General features: G+C 35.8%; 1 protein-coding gene across 2 annotated transcripts in view; it reads right to left on the minus strand.

Annotated features, from left to right (window-relative positions):
• Nucleotides 1-18,597, minus strand: part of AP1S2 (adaptor-related protein complex 1, sigma 2 subunit) — a 30,242-nt gene extending 11,645 nt beyond the window's left edge. Inside the window, exons 1-4 of one of the 2 annotated variants that reach the window (XM_010181970.1) lie at nucleotides 17,892-18,597; nucleotides 10,406-10,514; nucleotides 9,308-9,445; nucleotides 627-820 (exon numbers count right to left, since the gene is read on the minus strand). In XM_010181970.1, coding sequence (XP_010180272.1) covers nucleotides 776-820; nucleotides 9,308-9,445; nucleotides 10,406-10,514; nucleotides 17,892-18,070 — 471 coding nt within the window. In that variant the 5' untranslated portion in view covers nucleotides 18,071-18,597 and the 3' untranslated portion in view covers nucleotides 627-775. Of the gene's footprint in view, nucleotides 1-626; nucleotides 821-9,307; nucleotides 9,446-10,405; nucleotides 10,515-17,891 lie in introns of those variants that run through there. The other variant, XM_010181969.1, reaches the window with a different exon arrangement.
• Between the last annotated feature and the right edge of the window lie 334 nt (nucleotides 18,598-18,931).

Genomic DNA, 18,931 nt, shown 5'->3' on the forward strand with positions numbered 1-18,931 from the left:
ATCCTGGTATTTATAAAGCTGCATAAGAAATTAGATCTGTCACTGCAGTTCCACATTACAAAAGCCAATTTGTTTATTGAACTACTTGTTTATCATAGTATCAAATATGGAGCGAACTAATTAAGTTTTCTCCAGCAAATCATTTTCATGTGTACTTTAAACTTGCCTTATGTAAAATAAAATCTTACCTTTATTAGTAGGACTGTCACAATGTATTCCACTTATGCTTTGGACAAAAATATGTTGCAATGCACTATATATGCAAATAAGCTTTGTTCTGTCATGCAGCATCCGGCACTTGATACACAGTCAATTGCAGCAGCACCCAGTCTTTTTATGGCACATATTCGTTGCACAGCAGATGTAAACAGCTCATTTTCCAGTAAACACACATTTACATGGGTTGATTGTAAGTAAACAAAGCCAAACATCTGTTTAGTTATTAGTTTTGGTATCCATTTCTCTAACTTGCATTATTCCCACTTATCAACACCAAAGAAAGCCAGTAGAAGTCAGACACTTCAAGTTGATGCGGTTAGTACAAAAAAGGAAAAAAACAGGGAACACTCAAAGCACTCTTCAAAGATCATCATGCAAGTGTTGCAGAAAGTTAAGCCCATCACCCATTTTCTGTTTACCCTCGCAAGGACTTAATTACGCGTGCAGCAGGTTTTGCATAGCACCCATTTAATCCATGCCACCAAAATGGTAAACTTGGTAGTTACCAATCATTTAGATGGGGGTCAAAAGGGCTAATGCCTTAGATTGCTCTTAATCATAAGATATCCTCAGACAAACCTCCCCAGTCTTCATTCTGGCTCTACAAACACAAAATCAAGCAGCAGTGAAAATGTAATACGAACTACTTAATTAAAAAAACAAACTACAAAACAAACAAAAAAAGAAAAAACCCATCACCCACCCAATTATTTACAGTTTATTTCCATGTAAAACAGAAGTTAGAAAACAGTCTAAACTATATACAAAAGTAAATTCAGTTTCACATAAACATGTTTCAGCTATTGCTATTCTTTAAGTTAATACAATTTTATTAGGTCCTATTAAACATCCGCTGTTAAAAAAGCAAATAACAGAAATGCATCACTAAAACACATCTGTTCAAAGACTCCAAGTAGATGCAGTATAAAACCTCCTAAGTTTGTTTTTCATTTCTTAACAAGATAAAGGATATTAATACCTTAAAAGAATAAGTTCTAGAGAGTTGTTTAGCTTCATCTGTGGTTGAAAGAATATGAATTCAAAGATATTTTTAAGAGAACTGAAGATCAGTTGTTCATTAGTATTACAGACAGAGCATAATAGGATACTACCAAATTTACAAGTATTTAATTCAGTGACTAAGTTTCACACAGTATTAATTACTAACATTGATATTAAAGTAAGATTTGTTCCATAAAGAAAAATGTTTCATTCAACTTATCTACCTACCATCCCTGAAGTAATTTAAGCAATTTAATTCAAGAGCTATGTAATTCTATTTACTATTAAGTCATCGTTACTTGCTGAGCTGTATCTAATAAGCCAGTCATTTTCACGTAGTAATGCCTGATGCAAAAAGCTGAACATTTTCACGTTAATCCATCTATTAACCAAACATACTGAGATGTCCCAAAGAATTGTGAACAGTAGGTCTTCTCAGACTTTTTTGGCCTTTTAAAAATCAAATTTTCAGCATAGGATTTACAATATATACTCCTCTAATGCATCTTGGTATCTCTCACCAGAACTACCACTGTTGCTAGACAGCTTGGCAACAAAAAACATAAGCTTCTCCCTTAAAATAATAAAAGCCCCAAAACGCATACCAGCAATGTGCCTGACATCTGTACATCACACAGGTAAGACCACAAAGAAATGAGAATCTAAAAACCTAACACAACGGGATGCCTCCTGGGGGCATTCATATTCTTTTCACTTAGAATTCTATGGCACTTTAAAACCATCTTCACAGACAGTGAAAATTTTAGGGAAGGGTACTAGCACTGCAACATGACACATCATCTCAGACACCAGAGTAAAAATGGAATTTTCTCCTCTCTATCTCTAGGTTCAAACATTAACATGGCTCTTCTCAGCATTTTGCCAGATTCAGGGAACATGTTCTACTAAAATGTAGATTAATGTGCTCGTTCAGAAAAAGCATCTAATTTTGAAGACAGGATACTCCCTTACTGTCAAGCAGTCTTCTGCAACTGCTCTTCGTATTTACTATATTTATTGACCAAAAGCACCCAACTAAGCTCCTGAAAACAGCTATGGCATATACATCAGTGCTAAAAATTTCATTGTATCACTCTGACTCAGTCCTTCTACCAACAGCAACAGAAGAATAACTCCAGAGAAAAATCTATCAGTTCAGTGTACAAATAATAAGTATACTCTTAATAGAATTATAATCTAGGAGGAGTTCAGCGTACTGTTAATATACTCTCACAGTTCTACAACGATTGCTTATATCACTGAATGATCAACTTCGTAAATAGTTTTGTGAAACGGATGTTGTTGATCAGTATTGGAATTCACAACAGAAAGGGTACTGAATAGTTACCAAACAGCAAGGACTTCACTTAGACTAATTTGTCTTACTTATAATTGAAACTTCCTAATGTTTCAATTTGCAAAGCTGACTTGAAAGCACACTTAATACTTATATGGAAGATGCCTTCCTCACAACTTGTTGATTCTTAAGAACTTCTTGTCGGCATTTTGATTTAATAGAATAAAACTTCTCACACCTTACATGCATACACACTAAACAGAACAGTCAGGAAAAAGAGAGTATTATGGAGACAGATTTACTGAAATGGTAGTTTAAAGGTCTGGGAAAAAAAAAAAGCTGTTCAGGTGAAAAGCAGACTGCTTTCCAACATTTTCTATTCATAAAGCCAAGGACAGATTAAGATTTGACAACATATTTCTGGAAAGACAACTGGATTTCTAAAGCACTTAGAAATCACAGCCTGCAAATCTATTATTAAGTCCTGAGCATCACGACACATTCAGAAAAGAAACTTCACAAAGAACATTGAGATACTGATCTGCATTTTTCAGAAAAAAATCAAGACTCACATACAGACCAGTAAAATATTTAAGTTATCAGGCAAGAAAAAAAAAGGCAGTTTGAGAATTGGAAGGGAGTGAAGTACGATACAGTAACTTCCTGGGTACTCAATGCCACTTTTTCAAGAAGGCATTTAAATCAGAAAAGGTTAACTACTCCTCTCCCTGTTCCTACTTGGGAGATCAACAGAGATGCAAGTTCTACTATAAATTTTTTGGACCAATTTCTGTTGCTTTAAACCGAAGAGTATGATTTGGTAGAGTATTTGCCAGAAAGCCTAATCCACAGTACAAGGAGGACAGTTCAAAAATATCTTAAAAATATGGAAGCACCTTTGTTATCAAGGTTTACAGACCTGTCTGCTACTACTAAATTTACAGTTACTTCTCTTTAGAGGTTTGTTCCAAAGAGAAACAGTGTTCCTATGATTCCTGATTACATGTATTCTTACAGTTCATTCCATATAAAGTCCAGCTATATTTGTATCAAGTACTCATGACGTTATGACGACTTCTTAAAAAAAACTTTTCACAGGTTTTATCAGTGATTTTATAAACTCAGTCTATAGTACAGTCAATGACAAGCAAAAAACCATATATGTGGTTCTTTTGCTTGTCATTGACTGTGTGTATATACACACATACACACACACACACAAACACTCACACTAAGCAGAAATGCAGTTCCATAGAGATTTTAAGTCACTTTTTACTTGAACAGAATGCTACAAAGAGCAAAACAATTAACACAAAACATACACAAAGAGCATATGACAATGACAACACTTGGAACTTTAACTGACACATTTGGAAATACCACGCTGGCACAATCAAGCACTTTGTAACTTTAGTATCTCCTTGCTCTGCTTCCTGGAAACACTGAATTTAAGAAGCAGTGTAGTTTTTATGACCTCGAGAATAACTTGCATCATAACTGAACAACAAAAAACAATTTTTTCTTAAGACAAGGAAATAAAACACATTCTTCCAAAGTGAAGTGTAGAACATCACTGTAGTCAAGCATCTATCCAAGACCTACTTCATTCAAAAAAAAGCCATCTGTTCAACTGATGTGGGAAAACAAACACAAAAGCAACTGACCTCTTCACTTATGCCCAGTGTGCTTCATCTACATTCTCAGTAATACGCTTTGTGACAAACTATGCCAGTCTTTAAGAACAAGCAATCCAACTTGTTATTACTAAGACTAGGGGAGAAAAACCCTTCTCACACTCAACGCATCTTACAAAAAGCCATTTCCAAATGCATTTCCTCATCTACTACTTAAAAAGCACCTACATTTTGAATAGCAAAATTAAGAAAACATGCAATACCTCAAAAAAAAAATTATGTTGAATGCATATTCCCAAATTGGACCTTATGCTGCTTACATATAGACTGTATCAATCACAAAACCAGAAATAGTTTCATTCCAGGTTCTTAAATAATGTCTAGTACCAATACCATGAACAAGTTAACTTTATTTTAGATCAATGTATCAGAGTCAATACCTTCAATGTAAACATACAAGGCATACACTTCATACATAAACCAAAAGATCAATCAAACTAACTGCATTACAACCCCTTTCCTGCTACATATCCAACATGCTGCAGGGACTGAAGTCTGAAATGCATTTTACAAAACTGTCAGCTACCAAAACACTATCACAACTTACTGTATCTTCTACAAGTTGGGAGGGATTCCAAATTCACAAAGATAGTAGCTATTTCCTAATCCTTAAATAATGAACTAACAACATATCCCTTTCTCATTCATAGTAACTCTCATTGTTCCCCATACCAATCTTCTAAAACATAATTACAGATCAATCTAAAATCAAGCATATACATGTCTTAAGAACTGCAGTCTTAAACTGACCAACCAAGCTGACTACCTGAAACTCAGAAGTCAAACACGGAGAACAGACCACAATCAAGGCAGTCAGGTCTCCCATGTAATAAAAGTTTCATTATTCATTCTTGTTTCACATTGAGAGGAAGACAGGTATAGCTGAGGCAAAGAATTTCACTGCCAAATTAGGAAGGCAGTCTTTTTCAACAGTCTATATTTAAGAGCTAACATTAAGTGAAGACTGAATTAATTGCATTAATTACGGTGTTTCACAGGAGACCAGTAAGAAACAGGTGCTTACAAAGGCTGCTTCCTAAAAAAAACAAAAAAAACAAACCAAAAACCTGACACTCCCATCCACTCCAGGCTTAAGTATCAAGGATTTTCTTTTGTTGTTGCTCATGCTAGCATGCCTTTATTTTGTCCTATCTCAAGGACAAACTAATATCATCACTCCACTGTTATGCATACCTGCAGACTTACAGTTTCCAATTAGCACATTTCATGGCCAAGAAGAAAGTTTTCAAGGCATATGTAGGGAATGCACCAAATTTTATTTTCCAAAGATGCTCATTCTAAAATTAAAAGGTTAAATCTACACAGCAAGCTAAGCATCTAGTAGAAGTCTGCTGACATTAACAATTTAAGCACCCTTCTGGATATAGGATGAGGTTAGGGCTTGAAATAGCACAGGAAATAAGGTTAATTGACAGCATATCTGTTATTCTTCATGTGGAAGGACTAGTATATACTATCTGAAGCCAAACTGCAAGAGCCTGAGAAAAAATATTCACGTGGCTTTGAGATTTTTTTCATCATTACAAAAATAGCGATGGAAATTAGAAACTGGTGTGATTGGTCATTAGATCCAATGGCTTTTTTATTGAGACACTTTTTCCAAAGAGATGTCTTTTCAAATATTTTATTTATATTCTGCTATCAGCTACTAAAGAATATATACACACCCGACAAAAGACTAGTGGTGGACAAAACAGAGAGAATTTCTGAAATATTTTTATAAAAATTACATAGTATGAATAACAAAATTTTCACTCAAAGTCAAAATTTAAGGACTTTTTGTCTACTTCAAATGAAGATGAGTGAGTCTGCAGGTTTGCTTTTAAATATATACATAACTGCCTGGTTTAGAGATTAGAACTATTAACTCCTTAATTTTAGAGGCTTAGCATAGTGAAAGACCATGAACTTCCAAGCACTGTTATCAAATTACTTGCACTATCAAATTAAAACAAAACAATTAAAACTTCTCAGTGAAAAAAATCAGATTCTCTCTTTTCCATAGAACATATTTTGTTGGTAGTTTCATGCATTAAAAATTATCATGAAATCATGCACAAATTATCTTTTAGCTCTTCCACACATTGCATGTAACTCATGCAACAGCATACTGCATCTGCCAACTTTCTTCTCTCAGTGTAATTGAATTGTTCACACAAGAAAAAAAACAACCTACTTTCCAAAAATAAAAAGTGACTACAAAGGCATGCAAGTATTTAAAATTTCTGTAGCAAGCAAGATACAAAATCAAACAAGACACAGAACAGCACTCTTTTGAACAGAAGAATTTCTAGCAATAGTTTATAACAAAGCATGGAAGCACTGGAATAATTAGTTTTCATTACCATTCATATGGGTAACACAGCCAGATGACAACTGACTATTATTAAATTATCAAGTAGTAATAGGTCGGGGATGGGTCAGGAATGAATATTTGCACTGAGCACATTAATGAAGAGCTAACAAGGAAGTGAAAGTTAAAAATGCTTAAAAACTTAGTATGGCTCAGTCACACGAACTCTAGCAGTTACTAAGTGGACTGCACAGCACTAAGAACTCAATGACAAACTTAAGTAGGTGCTCAGAAACAGAGGCACATCCTTGAAAACTACCACAGAAAATACAAGTAGGCAAGGTTATTAAGAACTAATTCACTATTCAGCAATCTATGTCTCCACGTATTTTAACATTACGCAAATAGCCACTTAATGTATTTGCAATGATTTTCCTTTGTGTATGTATTCTATGCAGCTTTTAACCTTTAAGGTGCTTCACACATAACATATGTAGCATTACTAATTAGTAATGTTGTGTATTCAACACTGATTAATAATTTTTCAATTAGGCAATACGAGTATTCAGGACCAAATAAAAGTCCTATTGCTGCATATAATCAGAATCTGACACAGTCAAAAACAAATACACAACAACCCTGCTAGAGATGGTTTGCATTTAGAATCAAACCACATTTCATTCCAGTAGCTTTGAAGTATTCTGGGAAGCAGAAATGAACTGAAAGTACCAAAGTCTCCAATTGTGACAAACTATTATTTTAACAACCCTCTTTATCAAACTCAGCATGCACGCAGTAGCAGTTGATACAAAAACAAACCTCTACAGAAAGAGTCCAACTCTATTGGAAGCTCAATTTAAATATTATAACACCTGTAAAAGTCTGAGTTAAACTAAAAAACAGATATATGGGGTAGTTTTATACTTGATCAACAGCCAATATAACCAAGAACGAGAAACATAAAAGTCAAACATAAGACTACAATGGTACTGTGATAAACTGTTACATTGCAATTTAACCAGAAAAAATTCAATAAACCTTGACTGAACAGAAAATCTGAGAGATGGGGAAAGGAAGAATAATCAGAGTAAAGCTATCAAGGCATGGTAAAAGTCTCCCATTGACAAAAAGTTATTATTTCCTTTTGCATAACATTTTTAACTTGAAATTATATTAGGTGTAAAAAAAACCCACTAATTTGGATAGAAAATAAGTAAATAATTCCTAGAGAATAATGCATTTTTGCTTTAGAAGAGACCTAAGAAAATGGCGAGAGTAAAATACAAAACCAGTGGGAATGAAAAAAATAGAGTCATGCTATTATGTATAATTAACTGTACATTTGCAGGAGACAGACTAGAATAGGTAACTAATCTGTTACATTTGTTTTCATATAAAAAAAGAGCAAGAGAATAAATGGATTATCCCCCTCCCCTCTGTAAACTGCAACAGGGCTTCTGGTTAAGATAATTCCTTCTAAGAGCAAAGAAGGGCTCAACAAAAACTGCTTCAGAACACAAGTAGTAAGTGCCTGTATGTCCTTCCTAGACAAACAAGGTAGCAAATCTGTGTGTAATAGCTGACCTTGTTCATAACACTAACTAGCTGTTGACAGGCAAGAACTTTAACGTGTTGTGAATTTGCCTGTACCCTAAAACGATTACAAACACAGCTACAATGGTAAAGAACATTGTGTGTTTCCCCATCCTACTAATACCACATTCAACAACAACAGAAAAAAAAGGACCAAGTGGAACACAGAATGCTTATATGAGAATTAAGAAATTAACTCAAACGATGAAACAAGTTGAAGGTTCTTATGAGGAGGAAAAAAAATTAGAGTAGCTTACATTTATACAGAATCTTACCAGTGAACCTCAGTACGTTTAAAAAAAAGATAAAGTTCATCATCCCCTTCAAACCGTATGTTCCACTGACTTGCACACAAGACTGATGATTCCCCCAGCAACCAGAATTTCACGACTTCCACTTAGCCATTCAAGGACCTTAACATTGACCTCAAGACTATAGCAATTAAGAAGAAAAAAAAAACACCCCTGAAACCAAACAAAAAAACCTGCATAGGATGAAGAAACATGGGGAATTGATACTAAGTTTTTGGATACTGTTGAAATCCTTCCCATCAAATGTTTTCCAAAGAAAAACAGTAGAGATGCAATCTGTCTGGCTTTCTTCAAAGTTAGTAATGAACAACAAAAGCACTCAAAATGACAAAACCAAATGTTCTTATACTTAATTCTGCATATTACTATGGCACTACTATTACTGTTTTGTCAACTTGTAAGACAGAATGTACGAGAGTAAGCAACCTATAGCAGAAAGGCAGGTCTTTAGAATAAAAACTATACCTGAATGAGTCTCAAAGAAGAGAGTCTAGCTTCTGGATTTCAGCAATGAAACAGTAAAGAAGTGAACATGCATCAGGTATGACAAAAAAACTAGAGGTTGATTAATAAAGAAGAAATGAAAGACACACGAACAAAACTAAGTTAAAGCAGCATGAACTAGAATTATCTAGGTATACACATAAAACAGCCACTTGCATTTCTAGCAAAACACAAAATCACAGTAGGTTACAATAAACATATGCCAAACAAAATGAAAAGAGCAGATATCATATTGCACAGTTAGGACAACTAACTAGAAACTACATGCTAAGCACACTAAAAAGCACCTTATACAAGCTCAGAGAAACAATAGCTTTTTCTAGTCAATGCCTACCATGCTGACACTTTGAGCAGAGAAGTTGAATTTGCTTACCTCCTGTAAAAGGTCTGCTTGCTCAATGGCTTTGAGAACATTTTTCTTGGAAGTCTCCTGAACTTCTCCTCCTAAAAGGAACTCATCCAGAATGAAATAGGCTTTTTCAAAATTGAAGATGATATCAAGTTCACATACCTAAAAAGAACATCAAGCATTATTGCAAAATGAGAGAATATGATCTATTGAGGTATATACTCTCACAAAACTTAACTTGTTCACAACTTCACCAAACTTTGCCATATCAAGATGTTAGCTTAAGGCTATAATCTCTCAAGAAGTGAAGCAAAAAAAAAAAAACCTATTTTGAGAAAAAAAAGAAAATTAAAATAGGTTTTTTTTTCTGGAGTTAAAAACAGTTATAGCAACCTTTTCAAAAAGCTTTTCCTTATGAAACAAGGTTCAATCACAAATGTCAGCCTGACATAGCTCTTCATGAGGCAAGAGAATATCCCTAATAAAAGGTCTCTTCTTGCCTGCAGCATCCAAAGGCAGATCACACAATCCTACAGAAAAGTCACAAAACACAATAATCTCAAATTTCTTATTCATACTATACATTTCCTAGTCAGAAGAACTAGGAAGGCAGAAGGATGAGCAGCAGTTTTTCTAAAAGTGTTAATGTACATTGCTACAGTTGTCTGTGTTTGCTATCTGGCTAAGCAGATGTCTGTATCCCTCCCCCTCTTGCTAGCTCACAACCAACTGCCTCCTCCAGAAGCAGATGTAAGAAGTGCTCGCACACTAGAGCCGTGCCAGGAAGAAGGAAAACCAGATGCCTGGAAAGAATGCTTAAGGATAAGATTTTATCTGACCTCATGAGAGACTATTACAAAATGAAATAAATACAGGCAATTAACACCAGATTAACAACAATTCTTCTCTCAAACTAATAATTCAATTTTGTATTTTAACAGTTACATACGCTATACAGGCTAACCTATCAGTTTAGTTTGGCCAAGCAAGCAACATAAAATGTGTTAGATGCACCTTTCCAACAGCTAGTTGATCATGTCATTTAAAAGTGCCGTGGGCATAAAACGAAGTGACATAATATAAAGAGACTGTGAATCTATAAAAATTAAATTACTAACTCACACTGCCAAAATACTTGTCAAGAAGTTCTACATAGCGATGAATTATTTCCAGAGTTATTAGTTCATTGTCCTGATCTTCAATAGCACAGCAGAAATAGAGGCTTGCATATCTGTAATAATAAAATAATCCCGATGTTAGCGTAAGAACATGAGCGAAATGAATGCACTTGAGATTTATTACATTCGCAGTAATCTTTTATACTCAGGTTTACCATATTGTTACTCTAAATCAACAGCCATGCATGTTCTACCAAATAACAGCTGAAAGACCAGCAGACATAAGCATGTTCATAAGGGATCTGCCTCCTTAAGACAAGTAGGACTCCTGTCTTCACCATCCTTTAGTCGATGGCAATAAGTTTGCCTAAGAAGTGGCTGGAAAAGGAAATATATTTGATTTTTTTGTGTTCTAGCAGAGTTCTGAGTCAAGAGAGTTTCTCTGCTATCTGTAACATCCAAATACTGGAATACTAATCAACAGATTCGATCTTAAATTTATATCACACAATCTACACACAGAAACATTAAAATAATAATACAAGCAATAGGATTTGGTCTTTATAGAGAATTAAACACCCAAAAAACCTACAGAACTAACACTTATGTCATATGGTTCAATTGCTATTAAGTCAACAACTCAATCACTACCAACTGTTCTGGTATCAGAGAAATGAGAGGCCAGCAGCTAGTTTCTAGCAATCCACTTGCATATTGGAAGACAGAATTTTTTACTTAAGAAATATTTTGAGTTCCACTAACAAGAAGAGCATTCAATTCTACTGTGCTTTACCAAACACTTGTTCAAATTGCGTTTAAAAAAGCTGATGTAAAAACAAAACAGGAATGAGAGCTGAAAAAACACATTTAAACTTTTCTAAAGTGCCAAAACCATAGTCCACGCAAGCATATATGGCACAAATGAGATTTCAAGTAACACCTGCTTTAACTCTTAATTTACATGAGCAAGAAACCGCTTTTGTTTGCTTGTTTAGAGAGGACAACTGACACTTCTTGAGTAGTCAGCCCTATTAAATAAAGAAGTCATTTATATGTGAATGCCAAGTTTAAGATGCATATTTGTTTCCCACACAGAGAAACGCATACACCTTTCAAACACCATGCATGTTTTGTCAGCTGGGACTTTGTAAGACCCCAAAGAATCTGTCAGGGATTTTGGCTAGAAGTCTTGAAAAAAAAAAAAGTTGTATTTTGTAGTATGTTCAAATTTGTCTCCCAGCCATTTACCTAGCATCATCTATGACTTGAAAGTCCCCCTCACTCTGCTCTAGCTGAGTTTAGCTGCTACGGTTTCATCATGAACAACTAATCAGAGTAACTTTTATTCAAAAGTTTTAAACTATTATAGAAATTTACTGCCTACCACAAAACGTGATGGGGGAAGACAGGAAGACACCTCCATTGAAACTACTTAACATTTTAATTCCTTAGCTCTTTCATCTGTTTATCATGGTGACTTGTCAGCTGATCAGAAGTACTATCTGAGCACAGTTCTTTTGATTTTACACTATTGTATTTGTGCCTCACTAATTTTTCAAGGATATTTATCAGTCATTATAGTAGCTTGCAAGATTTAATCTGTATAAGGCATCTTTTAGACACAGCTTTTTTAAAAAAAGTCTTGGAAAGTGATACTGTAAAGAAAAAGTACGTTTGCAAACCTGCTGAGCAATTTGTAAGTCAAACTCCATGTTACCATATTTCACTGCAGACAAAAAATAGCTCTGGCACACAAGTTGACATTAACATTAATAACCAGCATTCGGGTCAAATCCCTCTAAGCAAAGCGTTCTTCATATTCAGATGAGCAGCACTGATTATGATGAAGTGGAGTTAAACTGTTCCCTTACAGTGCTTAAACACATACAAGTTGAATCAGACACCGGCAGACCTTATTGAATCAAATTTGACTCAAACATCTGAAATTTATCCACATGGGACTGTCCTTTTGTGCTTCCCTATTACTTCAGACTTTCTTTTCATCCACAGAACTGTCTTGTGCAAATAATCCCCAAAAAGAATGGAATGAAGGAGGAAGGCAGAGAGAGGGAGACTACCTAACAAAATATTTTTCCAGAAAGTGGTCTGCTCTTGGTGTCTTCATTTGAAAGAAAACATAACATACTTCTGAAAGACTATGAGGCACCTACTGAGTAGACTACACATTCAGGCTGTACCAATGGCAGTTTTGGAAAAAAACCAAGAAACAAAAACTACTCAGTGGGCATCTTAACACAAAATGGAGGCCTGGGTATTATACACAATGAATATTTTTCAAGTTATTTTCTAAGTAGCAACCACGATTAATGGATCATTACTCACCAAAAGAAAACAAATGCAGATTCAATAAGCCTATATGGCAAATATTGGAAGAATATACACAAGTCAGCTATCATTGCAAAGGGCATGAGCATACTACAAAGGTATACCTTTCTTCAAACCCAAATTCTCAAAGGCAATTTTTTTTTCTCTGTAGGTCACAGCGTCAGGAAAAAAGCATCCACATACAGTCTACAGCACGTAAACTAGAGCTTTTGCCAAGTGTAGAAGCCTACATGGAAAGTGTCCAAAGACTAGTAGATTATTGTACAGTAGATTACTGTACTCCGGGTGAAAAAGATTTCTGCTCTGCAGAAGCATTGTTTCTTCCTAATGAACCTGACAGAAATCCGTCTTTCATACGCATCCAATGAAAAGGCAAATCCTAAAGTAAGTTGTGCCACATCACACAAAAGCAATTGTAGTGCAGTTTGTAAGAAACAGTCTCCTTTTTTCATTTCTATTGCAATTGTGTGTGGTTTTTTTCTTAATAGGTATTAGTAGGATTTCCAGCCCCAGATCAGCTGCTTACACTCATTTAGGGAAATGCTCTATGATAAACATCCTCCTCTTGTCAGAAAGGAGACCAAAAACAGAGAAATACTCAAAACAGTTTGGAAAAGCCACCTAAGAATGAAATATAAAAGAGCAAAACGGAAACACAGGAGGTATAAATACTCATACAAATTCCAACCTTTAGGCAGATGACCTTAGCGTTTTCTTGTAGAAGGAAACAGAAATTCATTAACTTCCCCATCAGTAGTTGGAGTTCTCACCAGTTCAGTGGTGAGAAGCCTCAGAACTGGCAGGCAATGCTTCTGCAGAGTTCTCCACTACTACTCTGCTCACAGCCAGGTTCAGCAATTCTGCTGAGGGATCAGGTTGCTGTGAGCAGAGCAGAACTTGTAAATCCTACCAGTTCAGTGGTATTTTCCTACTAGATGAGAGAACACCTGCTCCAAGTCATCCCTGGAAGTTTGTCACCAGGTAGAGCTGCAAGCCGTAAGACTGCCAGCATCTAAGTCACATTGCATATAAATTCTAACTGCAGAAAAATAAAGCTTACCGAGTTTGGTAAGAGCAGAGCTGAACTGCAAGTGACAACCAAGATGCCTTTAAAAGGCAGACAGGTGCTTATGGGAGCCCAAGAACCTGGGCTTTGGTGATAGTTTACCATAGTTGATCCAGTGAAATGTGGGATCACTAAAGCTGTGCTTGGCAAAAGGTATTTTTTTCTTCCTCCAGAAAACCTGACACATTTCATTAAGAAAAAACAAAAGTTCTGAGATTCTAGGACAGGCAAATCAGTCACTATTCAGTCAAAGATACAAAAATCAACAATAATAACACTACCCAAGATAAGCTTTTCTTTTACAGTTTCTCATTTCAGCAAAGCTAGACTTCCTCAGTAGTTTAAAAAATTAACAAAAGCTTGGTACAGGTAATCCTTTAAGGAAAAGCTGCTGCTTCTTGATGCTGAGGTCCTCCTAGTTTCACATGAACTACAATCCTGTGCAAAGACGACCTGATCAAGTTAAAATAACCAAACCCAAGTACCTAACTCACTATAATCACTGCATTCAGTCAGTTTTAGAGCCGCCACAGTAACATAATTTTTAACAGATAAAACTGGCAGTTAAGATGTACATAAAGAAACAGAGGGACCGTGTCAACTCCTGGGCATGCGCCACTAGCCACATGACCTCACCTTAGGTTCAAAATACTTTAAGCTAAAAGGCACACTACTTGGAGAACAGATTCTTTTGTTGTTTCTTTCAGTGCAGGGGAGGGCAAAAAGGAAACTTTTTTTTTTCATAAGCCTTTAACTTAAGCTATGATTATGGTTCTTTTATGTTAAAGTAAAAGATGACTGACACAACAGTAAGGGTTACACAAACTATGACACTTCTACAACTTCACACTGCAAATACAGCATCAAACTGACATAAAAGCAAAGCCACAATCCTTAAGCAAAATACCAATCAAAATAACCAAGTCCCATCATGTCAGTTAACTAAACACTAACAAAATAAAATTTGCACAAATACCGCTTATCCTGCAAATTCTGATTTGGACTGCAATATTCTACACAAGGAAAATAACTAATGCCACCAGAAGCTAAAATAGTGAACAGCTGAGATCTTCAAAGAGGAAAAGAAAGAAAACACATCCTATCTCAAGTCACATTTTTAATAAAACTACAAATGTTAACATTTAACACATTTCTGTCACAAGGTGAAAGCTGCATTAACTTCTATATGCTCCAATACTACTACAGTTAGTTTTTAAAATGACAAAACATGAAGAACAATGGTGTTTGCTAAGTTTCTCATCAGCTGTCTGCAGATTACTTCTTTATTTTCATGAAGTACAATTGTTGGTGCATTCCCACATTTTAATTTCTTTTTTTCCCCCAGTAAGTCACTTCAAATGTCTATTTGTCTTTTAAGTTAGAAGCTCACATCCTTCTTCAATCTTCCTGTGTTTACCAGCCTGAAAAACTCTCTTCCAAACCAACTACAGAACACATATATCCTAATTCATGAACCATGTCAAAAGCAAGGCACATTTCTATCTGTGATTCATAACACTAAGGAAAAAAATTAAGAAGGCAACAATGACTGACCCTATTTTGCAACCATTATCACTGCTACATGTATGAAAGCAAGAAAAATAAAGGTTACTCATTCAGAAAGCATCATATAAGAATGAAATGCTACAGAGCTAAGGAGGCTCATCAAAACAGTCCAGCTTTCTTCAAAAATGTTAAGTATCGGAAGGCAGTAAAAACTACTGGCTTGCCAATTTTGCATTTAAGTTCATTCTGTTATTCTGAAAGGGTACATCAATGAGACCCTTGAGTATACTTCTAATAATGCCAACCATTCTTTAAGTTGCATATGTAGGTCAGTTCTCTCTTACACCTGAAATGTTAACAGTAAATATAGTCTAAAACCAAGAATAACACATCATTTTCAGCAATTTAAGACTCCTAATAGCAATATGCACATGCAACATGTACAACAGCACTATATACATACTTTTATAGCTTATATTGAAAAATATTTGCACCAGGAGGTTCAGATCCTTCCCAATAACAAATCAAGACAAGAACAGACCTTAGTAGAGATACTCAAGAGTCTTGTCTGCAAGCAAGATTTTGCAATTTCACAAACCAAGCCAAGTTCTTCCTGCAGGTGCATGCTCTTTTAGCCATCCACCTTTCAGGAAGTATTAGACTTCTACTACTATAGTTGTCTTCTTGGTATTATCTACTTTTAACCTGGAAGAGATCTCCCTTTTCAAATAAGTCATACTAGTTAGTACTCATCAACTTGAATTAGTGTGATGATTGGAAAAAGTCCTTCCCACAAACCTAAAAGCTGTTAATGTTATTGGATACAGGAATTTAAACTATCACCTCCTATACTCAGTCTTTCTGGTAGTGTTTTTGCCTAATGAAACTTGCCAAAACACAAAAGTAGAACAAGACTGGAGATGTTCATTAGCTTGATACAGGCTAATCTTAAGCAAGATTTCATAGGCAAACTGTGCCAGACAGGCTTGCAGACAGCGAAATAAGCTACTGCAGACAGCAGTGCACACCAGCAGTCTAACAGATGGACTGCAGTCTACATCCAGCCCCAAATGGTCCAGATACATCTCCTAGATAATTTCTTCATTCTCCTTGACTGCAGGACCTGCAGCAGCCTACTGAGATGCATGAACACAACTTTCAGCAACTCAGTCATACCCAAATTTCCACCAGTTCCCTAGACACAGAAGGACATGACAAGTAGCTGTTAACAGTAATAAAGAGACAGGGAGGGAAAGCAGCTGTGTGGAGTCAACTCATCACAGAACAGCTAGTGCTGTTTAAGACTGGGGAAGGAAGGGAACAGACTGGCCTACTCAAGTCTGATTTTTCTAATCTAGTCTCATAAAGGCCCAGCTGAAAGACCACTTGCAGGTATTATCGTTTAAAGAAGCACACAATGCATTTGGGCAAGCTTGTCTACAGGTATATACAGGGAGTTTTGTGTAAGAAAAAACTGTATATGCATCTCCATGCAGTCTCATGCATTGTTCCTCTTTCCTCCTTCTGTTAAAGAACTACATGCACTAGATAGACTGGTAACATTCGTGTGCATTATGTTACATGCACCGATGTATACATGAAACCAAGACTTAAAACATTTAAACCTTTTTGCTTTTACACATTTGGGACACTAGAAGAGTTACAAACTCTTCATTTCATCTCCAGTTCTCTGTTCTCCCTACAGAGACAATACAAAAATATTTACTGTAGGGCACAAATTATTTACCTTCTCAAAGAGAAAATAAGAATGCATAAACCACCTAAAGTTTATAACTAACTAGGGAAGGGGCGTAACTCAAGGTTTCATAGCACCAGCTTTAGCTGGAACAGACGCACCTATCTAATCAGAACAAGGATTACTGTTACTTGTGGAGAAAATTATTGTAACGCATTCTAAAGATGACCACAAAGCTAAAAGAACACTTACCAAATACAAGAAAAGTTAGAGAAAAACTGAGAAATGAAACTATAGCAGTGAAAATTATACAGTACTTCCACCAAAAGAAACCTAGCTATGATTTCTTCAATTAGGAGAAATGCCTTTTTGTATCCATAGCAAGAAAAAAAATTTTAAATTCTAGATGCACTGAAAGAATTATTTCCTTATTTCTACAAGCTTTTAAGAGCAAGTTACATTTTCAGGTGATTTCTAAAGTCACTGCCTGTCGTTAATTGTTTATAAAACGTAGTTTTTCTTTATCACCTATTAAACCTTACATACTTCATATTTGTATGCATTTATGTGTGAATCTAAACAGAAAATGAAGAACCACCACTCCTCATAAAAGTCGAAGGAAACCTCATTTCTTTTCTTCAGCACATTTCCAAACGCATGAGTGATTTTCCACACATGAATGATTCCTACTTGGTTATCAAATTAGAGTCAAGGGAAAAAAATCAGTCTTCTCCATAACCAGCAGAGGGAAGGGGAAAAAAAAAAAGGGAAAAAAAACAACAAGAAGAACAAAAAAATCAAGTTTCAACATTTTCTTGCTTCTTATTATGCTGTTTGTGATGTATGGCAATTACGAGGTTAGTGAGACAGAACAACCTTTTGTAGACAATCTTCAGGTCTCTCCATTCCAGGAAGCTGCACATTTTCGGTTTGCGGGCTAATACTGTTTGAACAAGTTCCCTTGTGATTTTCTTCTTTTCTTTGTCAGATAATGGGACATACCACTTCTGGAGTCTCAGTTTCCCCTGACGACTAAAAAGCAACATAAACTGCATCTGTTGAATTAGAAAGAGAAAAAAAAAGAAACAAAAAAGAAAAAAGATTAATCTCAGTCTCTTAGTTCTAAAGAGATTGCTGTGAGGAAAACCAAACAGGAAGCAAGATAGCCATCCAAAACCCTAACTACATTATGTATTTCTATAGCCATGGCAGATGTTACACAAGACTTGGAAGTACCAATAATACAAAGGATTCCACTGAACAAGGTCAGTCAAAGCAAAGATAGTAGAAAGCATATACAAGTTTCAGAAACGGATGTCAGAACCACCGGGTATCGAGTGCATACACCCAAGTTTCAGACAAACCTCGTCCAGCACTGGTATAGTTACATTTGCATTTACTACAGAAAATGACAAAAAATCCAGAACAGCAGTCTCCGCAAATACCCCAACTCATTTTCAATTCGCCAGATTACAGCCTTACAGCAGGAGCAATTTGCAGTTAAGGTCTTTCTGAAAAGCCTCAGAATACTTTAAAAGGCATTAAATCTCTCAACAGAGAGTCCTACGGCATAGAAAAGCCTAGTCTTTTCTCACATTACACAAAAGGAGTAGAGATTAAGTGCTTTCCCTGCGGTCCTATGTTCCGGGTCTCGCTTCCTCCAAAGGAGTGATGGTGCAATTATATTTTAAGAGGAACTCGCCGGCTGTGTTTTCCAGCAGCTGTAACATTAAAATAAATGGGGTTGGGTTTTTTTGTTGTGGGTTTTTTTTTCCCCCCTTTTTGCTCAAAGTTGTACCGGGCTGAGTAAGTTTCCCAGACAATATGACAGACGTTGAATACGATGAGAAAACCCAGCCCAGTCCCGGGTGACAAGCCCGACCGGCGCCAGAGGCAGACAAGAGGCGGCAGCAGCG

This window comes from Mesitornis unicolor, unplaced genomic scaffold, assembly GCF_000695765.1.
Source record: "Mesitornis unicolor isolate BGI_N332 unplaced genomic scaffold, ASM69576v1 scaffold28373, whole genome shotgun sequence".
Taxonomy (NCBI): Eukaryota; Metazoa; Chordata; class Aves; order Mesitornithiformes; family Mesitornithidae; genus Mesitornis; species Mesitornis unicolor.